Here is a 13,774-nt window from a genome sequence, read left to right as displayed (position 1 = left end):
TTAGATGCGCTGCTGGCCTGATCCAGCAGGACTCTTCTAAAAATTGACATCATTTTTTCCCTTGAGTAGCTTTCTCTCCTCAGTGTCTCTCCCCTGTATATATAAACAGAAAAAGTTGATGCCAATTACTCCTGCCACCCTATGCACACCCTTCCTTGGGAGTAAGTCCCATTTAACCTCTGAGGACCTCTGAGTAAACATGTAGTAGACTGTTCTGTAAGGCCATGCTCCAGGGATAGAAATCTGAGTCAGATAACTCAAGTTCCAGTTGTGAAAAATCAGCATTTTTTTGCTGACTCATGGAGACTCAAGTCACCTGTGCAGATGACTCGGGCATTGACTCAAGTCTGAGGACACGGATTCAGCACTCGGTTCCCACGCATGCAGGTTCAAGTCTGTCTGTGTCTGGGTGTGTTGCTTAGGCATGAAAGACATTGTGGGGCCAGCATTCAGATCGGGTGAGCAGCAGGGAAGTTCCAGCCAGAAGGCAGGGAAGAGTTAATGTTTTGGTTTAGCATGGAGGGGGGAAGGTAGGAGCAGGCTCTCTTTTCCTTTGATAATCATTGGACAAAAGATGGGTGATTTGATTTTTTTTCTTTGGCTGAGGTAGGGCAAAAGGAGGAGCCCAAGGGGGTTCTTGTCTTAGAATTGGCTGGACAACCAGGGAGGGGGTGATTCATAATGATCACACTTTCCAACCACATGGCTCCAGTAGCATAGCTAGATAAGTTGCAAAACACTAAGTTTTGCAGGGAGCCTCACCTCAGTTTGCAAAGCACTACATGTTGCATGGAGCCTCACTGGAAGCACGCAAGTGGCCCCTTCAGAGCAGGGACGTGCAGGCGCTGCAGGTGAGGCAGAACTGCTCTGCCGTTGTCTGTGGAAAAACACTGCAGCTGCCCAATCTGCTTACACCTGAGGAGGCTCTCTTTACACCTGCTTTCTTGGGTGTAAGGAGAGCCTTCTCGAATGTAAGTAGGCAGGGCTGGTACAGCTCAATGCAGCCCCAAGGTAACAAATGTTTCCATACCTTAAGGAAGCCTCTGTGACTGCCTTCCCACCACAGGATGCAGTGCATGCCCCATTGGCACAGCTGCACTGGCACTGGAAAATTGGATAGGATTGGGCCCTCAATCTGCAGTTTTAAGACTGTGATTCTAAACACACACATACCTGGTAGTAAAGCTCATGTAATAAATTTTACTTTATTATAATATAATTATAAGAGAGAGAGCGAGAGAGAGAATCAATGAATGAATGAATACTTCAAGATTCAGTTCACACTTCTTACCTTCTCTAGGTGAATACCAACCATGAGATGCTCCCAAAAGATTGCCAGGCCAATAAAACCATGGTGACTACAGCCTATGAAAATTAGGGTGGATCTGGAAACTTTCTGATCACAGCTACAGAGATCAAAGCTGGAGACAGGTTGCGTATTAATTTCATCATCAACAACCAACAAGTACAGAGCCAGTATTACACCTACATAGTAAGTACTGTGGACCTGATAGTCCACTCTATTGTATATTCTATATCAGGGGTCTCTAAACTTTTCAACTGAAGGGCTGCATCAAATGTCTGGCACAGTGTCGAGGGCGGAGGAAAAAAATTAAATTTAAATAAATACATTAGAGATGGACCTTAGATGAATGAATAAATGAATGGGCTCAAATGTCAAGAATTTCTCCAAGCACCAACACGGCTCAAGAAATAAAGCACACACTTAAATGGACTCCCATTCCCCTACCCCACAAGCACAACTCTGATTGTGTTTGGCTAACTGGGCCAGAGACTCAGGAAATCAGAGGCTGGCCGCGGGCTGGACAGAAGCTCACCACAGCCCGCATCTGGCCCTCAGGCCAGCGTTTGGAGACCCTTGTTCTATATCTTTGTATTAATGCATTTCTGCCCAGCCCACTAGTGTACACAGTTGTGTATATGCAATGCTGGGCAGAAATGGCTTACAGCCCAATCAGATGCATATCTAGAATCATAGAGTTGGAAGGGACCTAATAGGTCATCTAGTCCAGGAGTGCCCAAACCCCAGCCCTGGGGCCACATGTGACTCTCGAGGCCTCTCGATGTGGCCCTCAGGGAGCCCCCAGTCTCCAATGAGCCTCTGTCCCTCCAGAGATTAGTTGGAGCCCGCACTGACCTGATGCAACTGCTCTCAGCGTGAGGGCAACTGTTTGACCAATCGTGTGAGCTGTGGGATGAGGGCTTCCTCTACTGCTTGCTGTTTCATGTCTGTGATGCAGTAGCAACAGCAAAGGAAAGGCCAGCCTTGCTTTGTGCAAGACCTTTTATCGGCCTTGAGCTATTGCAAGACCTTCATTCATTCATATAAATTCATCTTTAATATATTCATTTATGTAAACTTATGTAAATTTATTCAAATTTTAAATGTAAATTAATTTTTCCCTGCCCCCGACACAGTGTCAGAGAGATGATGTGGCCCTCCTGCCAAAAACTTTGGACACCCCTGATCTAGTCCAACCCCCCCCCCCTTAGGCAGGAAATCCTCTTAAAGCATCTCCAACAGGTGCTTGTCAAGCCTCTACTTGAATATCTCCAATAAGGGAGAGTCCACCACCTCTCTCTGCAATCTGTTCCACTGCTGAACCACCCTGACTGTCAGGAATTTTTTCCTGATGTCTAATCGTCATCTCCTCTCTTTCAGTTTGTACCCATTGGTTCTAGTTCTGCTTTCAGAGACAGCTGGGAATAAATTATTCCCTTCTTCCATATGACAGCCTTTTAGGTATCTGAAGATAGTATCATATCAGCCTTCTCTTCTCTTCTGAACATGCCAAGTTCCCTCCACCTTTCCCCGCAGGGCTTGTCCTCTAGCCCCCTGATCATCCTCGTCGCTCTCCTCTGAACCTGCCCAGAACTGCACACAGTACTCCAGGCGAGGTCCGACCAGTGCAGAGTAAAGTTAATAAAGGTACTCAGAGGCACGTCCCATTACAGTCAATGGGGCTTACTCCCAGGAAAGTGTGGCTAGGATCGGGCTGTTCCGCGTGTTACAAAGCGTTCAGTCCGCAGCTCGGCTCGGCTCGGCTCGGCTCACCTGCACTGTACTTGGGTGCTGCGCTCGGTTGTGGCAAAAGGGAAGCGAGTCGGGGCTTCAGGGAGGAGGGCGGGTTCCTCGGGATTCCTCCGCCTTGGGGAGGCGCCGAAGCAAGCCTGCGGCAGGTAAAAGCGTCTGGAGGGAGGCAGCTCGGAGGAGGGGAGCCTCCCCCGCCCCAGAAGAGCCTGCTGCCGGTCCTGGTCCCATCAGAAGCTGGACCATGGGAGAGACCTTCCTGCGCGCGCCTCTGCGCACTCCGCGCGGTCGCTTCTTGGTGTCGCTGCCCCCGGGGGGCGAGTTCCTTTGCGGGACTCCGGAGTTCGTGGGGCGTGTGAGTGGTGAGTCCCGGGGGCTAGGAAGCTGGGTCGCGCATGCGCTCTGATCCCACTCGTCGTGGTCCTACTCTGAGAAGGGGAGGGGGGAGGAAGCAGATGGAATCCCGGACCAAAGGACTTGCCATCCCAGGGGTCTTGATTTCTTTTCCCTGCTGCTGGAAAGTTGTTGCAGCCCCTGTTTTGGCCTTCGTGTCACAAGAGGCAAAAGTCTCCCTTTAGAGCAGTACTTTTACTTCCCAACTTCTAGGAACCCACAGACCACTGAGGCGAAAATTGGAATTGTCCTGGACTGCTTGCCATGCCAGCTGCAGGCAGTCTGTTCTCCTCCCTCCCTGGTGGTCCATGGGGAAGCATCTCTCAAGTGATTGGACCACCAGAGAGGACAGAGAATGGACCACCTGCAGGTGGCACTTCAGTGTCAGCTGTGGACCTCTGTGGTGATCAGCTTGGCAAGACGCTGGAAGTGATCAACGATGATTTTATTCCTGAGACCTCACAGACCACTTCTCAGGGTCTTACAGACCACCAGTGGTTTAGAGCAGGGCCAGGGTGTCCAAACTTCTTGACAGGAGGGCCACATCAGCTCTCTGATGGGGGGGGGAGAATTAATTTACATTTCAAATATCAATACATTTACATAAATGAATATATTAGAGATGGAATATGAATGAATGAAGGTTTTGCAACAGCTCAAGGCCTATAAAAGGCCTTGCACAGAGCAAGGCCAGCCTTTCCTTTGCTGCCGCTGCTGCATCACAGATGTGAAACAGCAAGCAGTGGAGGGAGCCCACAGCTCACACAAGAGGTCGAACAGTTGGCTGTCGTGCTGAGAGCAGTTGCATCAGGCCCGTGCAGGCTCCAGCAAGTCTCTGGAGGGCCAGAGGCTCTTTGGAGACTGGGGGCTTCCTGATGGCTGGATTGGGAATCCTCGAGGGCCACAAGTGGTTTGGGCACCCCTGGTTTAGGGGATAACTGCATCTCATCTGTCTCTGGTGTTCATGTACGTAAATGTGCATTTGTGAATGCTCATTCAGGCACCTGCCATTTCACCTGTGCTGAAGCTGCTGAAGTTATGACATGCTGTGAAACAATTATAGTTTTCTAGTGATGGCTATTTTAAAAAAAATTGACCTGCTGGCTTTTAAATCAATAGAGGACCGGCTATTGCAAAATTGTGTGGGTGTACTGCTTTCTGTAAAGTGTACTGGTTAGCTTCAGGTAATGAGCCTTGGGATAGAAACTGGGGACTATGGGAGCACACCTCTTTTTGTCTGAAATGTTGGAGGGTATGGACTGGGACTGGGTATGGATATGTCAAAATACTGGAAGCATGCAGGCTGTTTTTCTACAAGAAATGGGGAGTGCTGCTTTATAGCATCTAATCTGCAGAGTTTGTTGTTGTAAAAGGAACGGTCCACAATGTCTTATACTGCTTGTGGTGGGGGAGCAGAGTGACTGACAAAGGGCTAGTACAGCCATTTTCAACCACTGTGCCATGGCACACTAGTGTGCCGCGAATGGTCTGCAGGTGTGCTGCAGGAGTTTGGGGGAGGGTCATTTATTAGTAGGACCATTGGGGGCTATGAGCCCCCCACCAACAGCATGGTGTGTCTTGTCAATTGTCAAAAAAATGGTGTGCCTTGACAATTTTAGTACCTAGTCAGTGTGCCCTGAGACAAAAAAGATTGAAAATCACTGGGCTAGTAGAAGACTAGCCTTTGAAGACTGGTCTTCAAAGAGGAGTAAAGTTTATGGGAAAACACTGCAGTCTTGGTTTGACCTTTTTAAAAACCATTATCAAGCAAAATTGTTATAAGGAAAATGGTATTGAACTAACTTGTTCAATAGTTAGTTAACTAATTACATTTCCAGGCCTAAGAAGTGATCGACTCCAGCTAAAGATAATGGCTTGGGAAAAATATCTACTTGAAAGTTTCTATTAAAGCTATTAAAATGACCCTGAGTGCTGATGGTTGCTCCATGACACTTTTTCATATATGTCATGATGTAGCCCAGAAGACAGAGAAGGGCAGTGAAGATTTGGATAATTACCTATAAAGTACCTTATATGTGATGTGTTGGCGTAAATGCATTTCTAGATAGTAGGACAAAACTTGGATCAGCTAGGGGGAGGGCAAACGTCTTGGCCCAAGGGCTACATTGTGGGGTATGGAAGTTGTCAAGGGGGTCCTAACAGTTTAGTCCAGCTTTGTAAAAAGAAATAAATGTATACTATTCCATTTTTTCCTTAAGTTACTATTTTTCCTTTATTTTTCCTTTAAGTTACTATTTTTCCTTTAAGTTTCCATTTAGAGGAGTTCTGGGGTGGAAAGTAGAAAGCTTTCTATTCTTACTTAGACCAACAGTATCTTGTGGATAATGTCAGCACTGGGGTCTTTGCAGAGGCAGCACTACCCAGAATGCTGCCTGGTGCCATCTTGGGCCCCTGCCCTTGTGCAACTAATAATAATAATAATAATAAAGCAAAGTCCTTGCTGTGCTCCTTGCTGCTGTTAGGAAACCCAGAAGTCCCACTTTTGATAGCAGCATACCAGGAGCACAGTAAGGAGTCACCCCAGCACTGTCTGTTCCAGTGGCTGTCTGCTGGTGTTCTTTTGCATCTTTTTAGATTGCGAGCCCTTTTGGAACAGGGAGCCATTAGTTATTTGATTTTTTTTCTCTGTAAACCACTTTGTGAACTTTTAGTTGAAAAGCAGTATATAAATACTGTTATTAATAATAATAATAAGGAGTCTGCCACTGCTTCTTGCTTGAGCGAGTGGGAAGCAAGCCGTTGTGGCTTGCATTGTAAGGAAGCAGTGGCAGATTCAAAGCTCCCTGAATGCACTGCTCCCTCGGCCACCTCGCAATCTGCCACTGATGCAACCCACATCAGGTGTTTGCATCAGGGATGAGAAAATCCAGTGTGGCTTGACTCGAGTCAACTCACCGCCCCCACAACTTGACTCAAAAAAGAGTCCTAATGGGCACTTTCCAAGTCACTTTTAGTGACTCTAAAACAGGGGTGCCGAAACCCCGGCCCTGGGGCCACTTGTGGCCCTTAAGGCCTCTCAATGCAGCCCTCAGGAAACCCTTAATCTCCAATGAGCCTCTGGCCCTCCGGAGATTTGTTGGAGCCCACACTGGCCCGACGCAACTGCTCTCAGCGTGAGGGCAACTGTTTCCTCTCACATGAGTTGTGGGATGAGGGCTCCCTCCACTGCTTGTTTCATGTCTGTGATGCAGCAGTGGCAGCAAAGGAAAGGCCAGCCTTGCTTAGTGCAAGGCCTTTTATCGGCCTTGAGCTATTGCAAGACTTTCACTCATTCATATAAGTTCATCTTTAATATATTCATTTATGTAAATTTATTCAAATTTTAAATGTAAATTAATTTTTCCCTCCGGCCTCCGACTCAGTGTCAGAGAGACAATGTGGCCCTCCTGACAAAAACTTTGGACACCCCTGCTCTAAAAGACTCAAGTGGAGTCACTCCCCACCCTTTGAAAAGCCTGCTGCAGAAAAAACTCAGAAAAACAGGCTCTGTGTATATTTTCTTTGAACTCTCCCCTGATGTCAGGTGGGAAGGAATGTGAGAGAGCTAGGACAGAAGCAGCAAGAGGGAGGAGGCTCACGTGCAGCTGGGAGACTTACCAAGGGATAGAATCCAGCAAAGTAGAGATTGAAGGTGGGTCCGACTCCACCGTAGAATCTCTGTGGGTTAAATTACCAGGCTTGTGCAGCGATGTAATACTGGGGGTGTGCTATCGTCCTCCAGACCAGAAATCTGATGGGGACCTTGAAATGAGGAAACAGATCAGGGAGGTGACAAGGAAGGACAGGGTTGTAATCATGGGGGACTTCAATTATCCTCATATTGACTGGGTCAATTTGTGTTCTGGTCACGATAAGGAAACCGGATTTCTTGACGTGCTAAATGACTGTGGCTTAGATCAGCTAGTCATGGAGCCCACCAGAGGACAGGTGACTCTGGATTTAATTTTGTGCGGTACGCAGGACCTGGTTAGAGATGTAAACGTTACTGAGCCATTGGGGAACAGTGATCATGCTGCGATCCGTTTCGACATGCACGTTGGGGGAAGAATACCAGGCAAATCTCTAACAAAAACCCTTGACTGCCGACGGGCGGACTTCCATCAAATGAGGAGGCTGGTTAGAAGGAGGTTGAAAGGGAGGGTAAAAAGAGTCCAGTCTCTCCAGAGTGCATGGAGGCTGCTTAAAACAACAGTAATAGAGGCCCAGCAGAGGTGTATACCGCAAAGAAAGAAGGGTTCCACTAAATCCAGGAGGGTGCCCGCATGGCTAACCAGCCAAGTTAGAGAGGATGTGAAGGGCAAGGAAGCTTCCTTCCGTAAATGGAAGTCTTGCCCTAATGAAGAGAATAAAAAGGAACATAAACTGTGGCAAAAGAAATGTAAGAAGGTGATAGGGGAGGCCAAGCGAGACTATGAGGAATGCATGGCCGGCAACATTAAGGGGAATAATAAAAGCTTCTTCAAATATGTTAGAAGCAGGAAACCCGCCAGAGAAGCGGTTGGCCCTCTGGATGGTGAGGGAGGGAAAGGGGAGATAAAAGGAGACTTAGAGATGGCAGAGAAATTAAATGAGTTCTTTGCATCTGTCTTCACGGCAGAAGACCTTGGGCAGATACCGTTGCCCGAACGGCCCCTCCTGACCGAGGAGTTAAGTCAGATAGAGGTTAAAAGAGAAGATGTTTCAGACCTCATTGATAAATTAAAGATCAATAAGTCACCGGGCCCTGATGGCATACACCCAAGGGTTATTAAGGAATTGAAGAATGAAGTTGCAGATCTCTTGACTAAGGTATGCAACTTGTCCCTCAAAACGGCCACGGTGCCAGAAGATTGGAGGATAGCAAATGTCACGCCTATTTTTAAAAAGGGAAAGAGGGGGGACCCGGGAAACTATAGGCCGGTCAGCCTAACATCCATACCGGGTAAGATGGTGGAATGCCTCATCAAAGATAGGATCTCAAAACACATAGACGAACAGGCCTTGCTGAGGGAGAGTCAGCATGACTTCTGTAAGGGTAAGTCTTGCCTCACGAACCTTATAGAATTCTTTGAAAAGGTCAACAGGCATGTGGATGCGGGAGAACCCGTGGACATTATATATCTGGACTTTCAGAAGGCGTTTGACACGGTCCCTCACCAAAGGCTACTGAAAAAACTCCACAGTCAGGGAATTAGAGGACAGGTCCTCTCGTGGATTGAGAACTGGTTGGAGGCCAGGAAGCAGAGAGTGGGTGTCAATGGGCAATTTTCACAATGGAGAGAGGTGAAAAGCGGTGTGCCCCAAGGATCTGTCCTGGGACCGGTGCTTTTCAACCTCTTCATAAATGACCTGGAGACAGGGTTGAGCAGTGAAGTGGCTAAGTTTGCAGACGACACCAAACTTTTCTGAGTGGTAAAGACCAGAAGTGATTGTGAGGAGCTCCAGAAGGATCTCTCCAAACTGGCAGAATGGGCAGCAAAATGGCAGATGCGCTTCAATGTCAGTAAGTGTAAAGTCATGCACATTGGGGCAAAAAATCAAAACTTTAGATATAGGCTGATGGGTTCTGAGCTGTCTGTGACAGATCAGGAGAGAGACCTTGGGGAGGTGGTGGACAGGTCGATGAAAGTGTCGACCCAATGTGCGGCAGCAGTGAAGAAGGCCAATTCTATGCTTGGGATCATTAGGAAGGGTATTGAGAACAAAACGGTTAGTATTATAATGCCGTTGTACAAATCTATGGTAAGGCCACACCTGGAGTATTGTGTCCAGTTCTGGTCGCCGCATCTCAAAAAAGACATAGTGGAAATGGAAAAGGTGCAAAAGAGAGCGACTAAGATGATTACGGGGCTGGGGCACCTTCCTTATGAGGAAAGGCTACGGCGTTTGGGCCTCTTCAGCCTAGAAAAGAGACGCTTGAGGGGGGACATGATTGAGACATACAAAATTATGCAGGGGATGGACAGAGTGGATAGGGAGATGCTCTTTACACTCTCACATAACACCAGAACCAGGGGACATCCACTAAAATTGAGTGTTGGGCGGGTTAGGACAGACAAAAGAAAATATTTCTTTACTCAGCGCGTGGTCGGTCTGTGGAACTCCTTGCCACAGGATGTGGTGCTGGCGTCTAGCCTAGACGCCTTTAAAAGGGGATTGGATGAGTTTCTGGAGGAAAAATCCATTATGGGGTACAAGCCATGATGTGTATGCGCAACCTCCTGATTTTAGGAATGGGTTAAGTCAGAATGCCAGATGTAGGGGAGAGCACCAGGATGAGGTCTCTTGTTATCTGGTGTGCTCCCTGAGGCATTTGGTGGGCCGCTGTGAGATACAGGAAGCTGGACTAGATGGGCCTATGGCCTGATCCAGTGGGGCTGTTCTTATGTTCTTATGTTAAGACTACCCAATCCTTTGCAGCCCTACTCAGAAGCAGTTCCATTGTAGCTGGTCATTCAATGAGGGTTCCCATTCCGCACCAGCCATGGTGGAACATGATCACTATGAATTGGCTTCCCTGCCTCACTTCCTTTCCCAGCCAATCGTAAGGCAAGAACCGCCTTGGGCTTCTCCTCCCAGCCTCCCGCAGCCAATGAAAAGATGAGAATGCCTATCCTTTGTCCAATGTTCATCCATTCCTTCCTTCCTATCAGAGATAGAAAAAGAAAGCCCAGTCCCACTTCCTCCCTCCTGTTCACATTAACCCTTTCCTGACTCCCGGCTAGAACTTCCCTGCTGCTCGCCTTTTGGAATGCTTGCCCCTAAAGGCTTTTCATGCAGCTAAAACAGTAAGCAAACACACCCAGACACAGACAGACTTGAACCTGCATGCGTGGGGATGAGCGCCGAGTCGGGGGGGGGCTGACTCAAGTCTCTTCCACGTGTGTGACTCATGAGTCACCCAAACTCATGCATTTTCACAACCTGAGTCTGAGTCACTGTCTTGAGTTCCAAACCCTGATATGCATGAATGGACTGGCTCTGTGTGTATGTGTATGTGTGTGTGTGTGTGTGTGTGTGTGTGTGCGCGCGCATCCATGTAAGTTCTGGGAACAGAACCCTCATGAATAATGAGACTCAACCTGTAGTGTATAATTTGCTGTTGTGGAAACTGCACCTTGTTTTTAACCCTTTTCCCTGACCTTCCTATGGAGAGATAGTTTAGGACTCACTGTTGGTCCCCAATCTTGTGAAGCCTGTGGGCACTGCAGGAATTCTTGAAGGGATTGCAGGCACTACTGCAAAATGGCGGCTGAGGACAAAGTTCGTCCATCCATACGTAGACCCTTCACTTGCTCATCCAGGCACTTGTACAATTTGTTCTTCCAGCCATCTTACCATCCTCTGAACTGCTGCCTCTGACTGACTTGCTTGGTACACATCTTTTTGAAGCTCTGCTACCTAAACCCACATTGTCCCATTTGTGCACCAGCCTCTAGTCTATCTAGATTAAGAGCCTAATCCTGTGCTCAATGGCACGGCTCCGTGCTGCCAAGCAGTCACAAATGTGCCGTAAGGCACGTTTTCAGGGCTCACCGCCAGGCTCCCGCCAGTGCTGGGCTAGCGTGGGGTGGTTGCCCAGGTTCCGCAGCTCAGTGGTCTCCTGGACTGCCTGGCTGTGGAATGGTAGGCGGGGCCAGGGAGGAGGCTTTTTGGGGAGGGGGGAGGCTGGCGGGAGGTGGAGAGAGGGTGGGAGGGAGGCGTGCCGGGGGCAGGTGGGAGGCGGATCCACGGAGCTCCACTCCACAGGATCCAAGGCACGGGGAGGGCTCCGCGCCCTACACAAGCGCCTTTTCCTTACCATTTTCAGCCCATTACCTTTCCTTACCTTTCCAGCCCATTGCAGGGCTGTTTCCCTTACTCAGGGGAGGTGCCTCCTGCGGAAGCGCGGGAGGCGCTGGATTCAGCGGCAGCCCTCCTCGGTGCCGCCAAGCCTGGGTGCCCTGGGCAGCTCAGGATTGGGCTGCCCGCCTCTTAGCAGAGCACCTGGCGGAAAAATGGCCTGTCTCAGCAGTGAACCTTCATTATACCTGCCTTTATAATAACAGTGATAATTATTCACTGATTGTAGCTTTGCCTGTGCCTAGCTAGTGACTGTCTCATCCTCTGGACCCCGTCAGGCTTGTGATAAAAATGTTTGCCTGCCTTTGCTGGTAAACGTACTAGATGGACCTGTCTCAAGAGTTGAGATTTAACTTCCTCACCAGGGTTAATCATTTAACCTAACTAGGCTGAACCAGAGGATAAATGCACACAGCCCACGGAATCACTCAAAGGCACATGGCGTTTACACTGCCTCTGACTATATGCATGCTGTATTAATATTTACTTTGTGAATGTGAAAAGCTACCAAAGCTCCTTTCTAATCACTAGTTGAGGGTTGATTAAATACAGTGTGGCTAGTGCAGGAGAACTTGCAGGTGGATTGGGTACTTGGCTTCTTTTAAATAAAGGAGTTCATTATACCTGTTTCATGTGGCATCTGGTTGCTAAGTGGATATTTGCCCTCTGTGAAATACAGCTGTGGCTTGACTGCTTCCCTGGACTAATTTGTTCCCCATTAGTTCAATGATATTTGTTTGATTTTGCTCTGTTTTGATTTGTTTCACTATGTTGCCTTGTTTGATATTTTTCTTTTTATCTGTTGTGATACTTTGTACTTTCACATCACTTTGGGCATTTGCTTCAGCATGGGAAAGGTGGGATATAAATAAATAAAATTTGTTTACATCAGCATTTCTCAAATTGTGAGTTGGGACCCACCAGGTGGGTCGTGAGCCAATTTCAAATGGGTCCCCATTCATTCCAATGTGTATTTTATTTTTATATATTAGTCTTGATGTTACCATGGTATGTGACAGCATTTTGGGAAATGTTACAGATCTGTACTTTGAACAGGCTAGTATGTATATGCTTTTAACGATGATAGTCAATGAGGCTTACTCCCAGGTAAGTGTGGATAGGATTGCAGCCTTTGGGATCATAGAGTTGGAAGGGACTTAGTAAGTTATCTAGTCCAACCCCCTGCCTTAGGCAGGAAATGTTTGGCAGGGGATGTTTGGGGAATGTTTTTTGAAATTGATCAGCAACCTGTTGGGGGGTGGGGGTTGTTCTTCATTTTAAATACATTTTTTAACTTATTGTAAACTCTTAATTTACTTAATTGATTTGATTTTGTTGTATGGGGGTGTTAAAAATTTTTCCTGCTTGATAACATCACTTCTAGGTTAATGTCCTCACTTCCAATGGGTCCCAACAGATTGTTTTTCTAAAAGTGTGTACTGGTGCTAAGAAGTTTGAGAACTACTCATTTAGGCCTTCAGAGAGGATACCTGCAAGAGCAGTGTGACTTTTCCTTCCCACCTTAGCTGTAGGAAGTCCACTCAGTTTTACTTCCCTGGTATTTAAACTAGGCCAACCGCTGTCTGGCTACAAGACTGTTTATAAATGCGACACTGGGGGGAGAGTGGTGGGAAATTAACCCCTTTATGGCTTAAGATGGGGCATCTGCATGAACATTAGAGATGAATTGTCAGGAACTGTGTTAGATTATACTGGTCCTTCTCTCAAGTACAAGAAATGGCACAATAGTATTTAACAGAGATACAAGGTTGGTCCCATAGGTTTAACAGATACAAGGCTGGTCCCATAGGTTTAACAGATACAAGGTTGGTCCCATAGGTTTAACATAGTACTGTGTTAGATTATACTGGTCCTTCTCTCAAGTACAAGAAATGGCACAATAGTATTTAACAGAGATACAAGGTTGGTCCCATAGGTTTAACAGATACAAGGTTGGTCCCATAGGTTTAACATAGTATTTAACAGAGATACAAGGTTGGTCCCATAGGTTGGTTGTTAATAAAGACATGAACTCTGGTGTTAAAAATGCAAGTCCCCCTGGATCAGGCTGCCGTGAATGTATAGAGATTTTGCATTTTAACTTGGACATAGGTTTAATTTTTGTTGAAAAATTTGTTTTGTTCACAGTGACCTTTGACCATCTTCTCTCTCTTGCCCCCCCCCCATTTCTCGCCCCTCTGGATGCCCTCCTTCTAGTGTAGCAAAGGAACAAGCCACACAATGTAGCTTGTTTAGTGCAGGGATTGTGGGTCAGGTTACCAAAGCCTGGCCTGCATGAAGAGGCCCACCTGGCATTAATATTTCTTCACCTCTGGGTGGAGCAACAGGTCAGTCTTTGAGCAAGCAAACCAAGTGAATTTAACTGACCTGACAAGGCTTGGAAGTTGGAGTAGCCAGTTCTACTCGCTGTAGTTGTGCTTCTGGGTTCCCTGCAAGAAACTATGGTATTTTGGACATCTTTTGAAC

General features: G+C 47.3%; 1 protein-coding gene across 1 annotated transcript in view; it reads left to right on the top strand.

Moving 5' to 3' along the window:
• Positions 1–3,296: 3,296 nt before the first annotated feature.
• LOC136641991 (ceramide kinase-like) overlaps positions 3,297–13,774 on the top strand; it is a 30,276-nt gene continuing 19,798 nt past the window's right edge. Inside the window, exons 1-2 of the mRNA XM_066618145.1 lie at positions 3,297–3,407; positions 4,215–4,224. Of these exons, the coding sequence (XP_066474242.1) occupies positions 3,297–3,407; positions 4,215–4,224 (121 nt within the window). The remainder of the gene's footprint in view (positions 3,408–4,214; positions 4,225–13,774) is intronic.

This window comes from Tiliqua scincoides, chromosome 2, assembly GCF_035046505.1.
Source record: "Tiliqua scincoides isolate rTilSci1 chromosome 2, rTilSci1.hap2, whole genome shotgun sequence".
NCBI lineage: Eukaryota > Metazoa > Chordata > Lepidosauria > Squamata > Scincidae > Tiliqua > Tiliqua scincoides.
The sequence above is the reverse complement of the archived record's forward strand: the minus strand, read 5'-3'. Positions and strand labels throughout refer to the sequence as shown.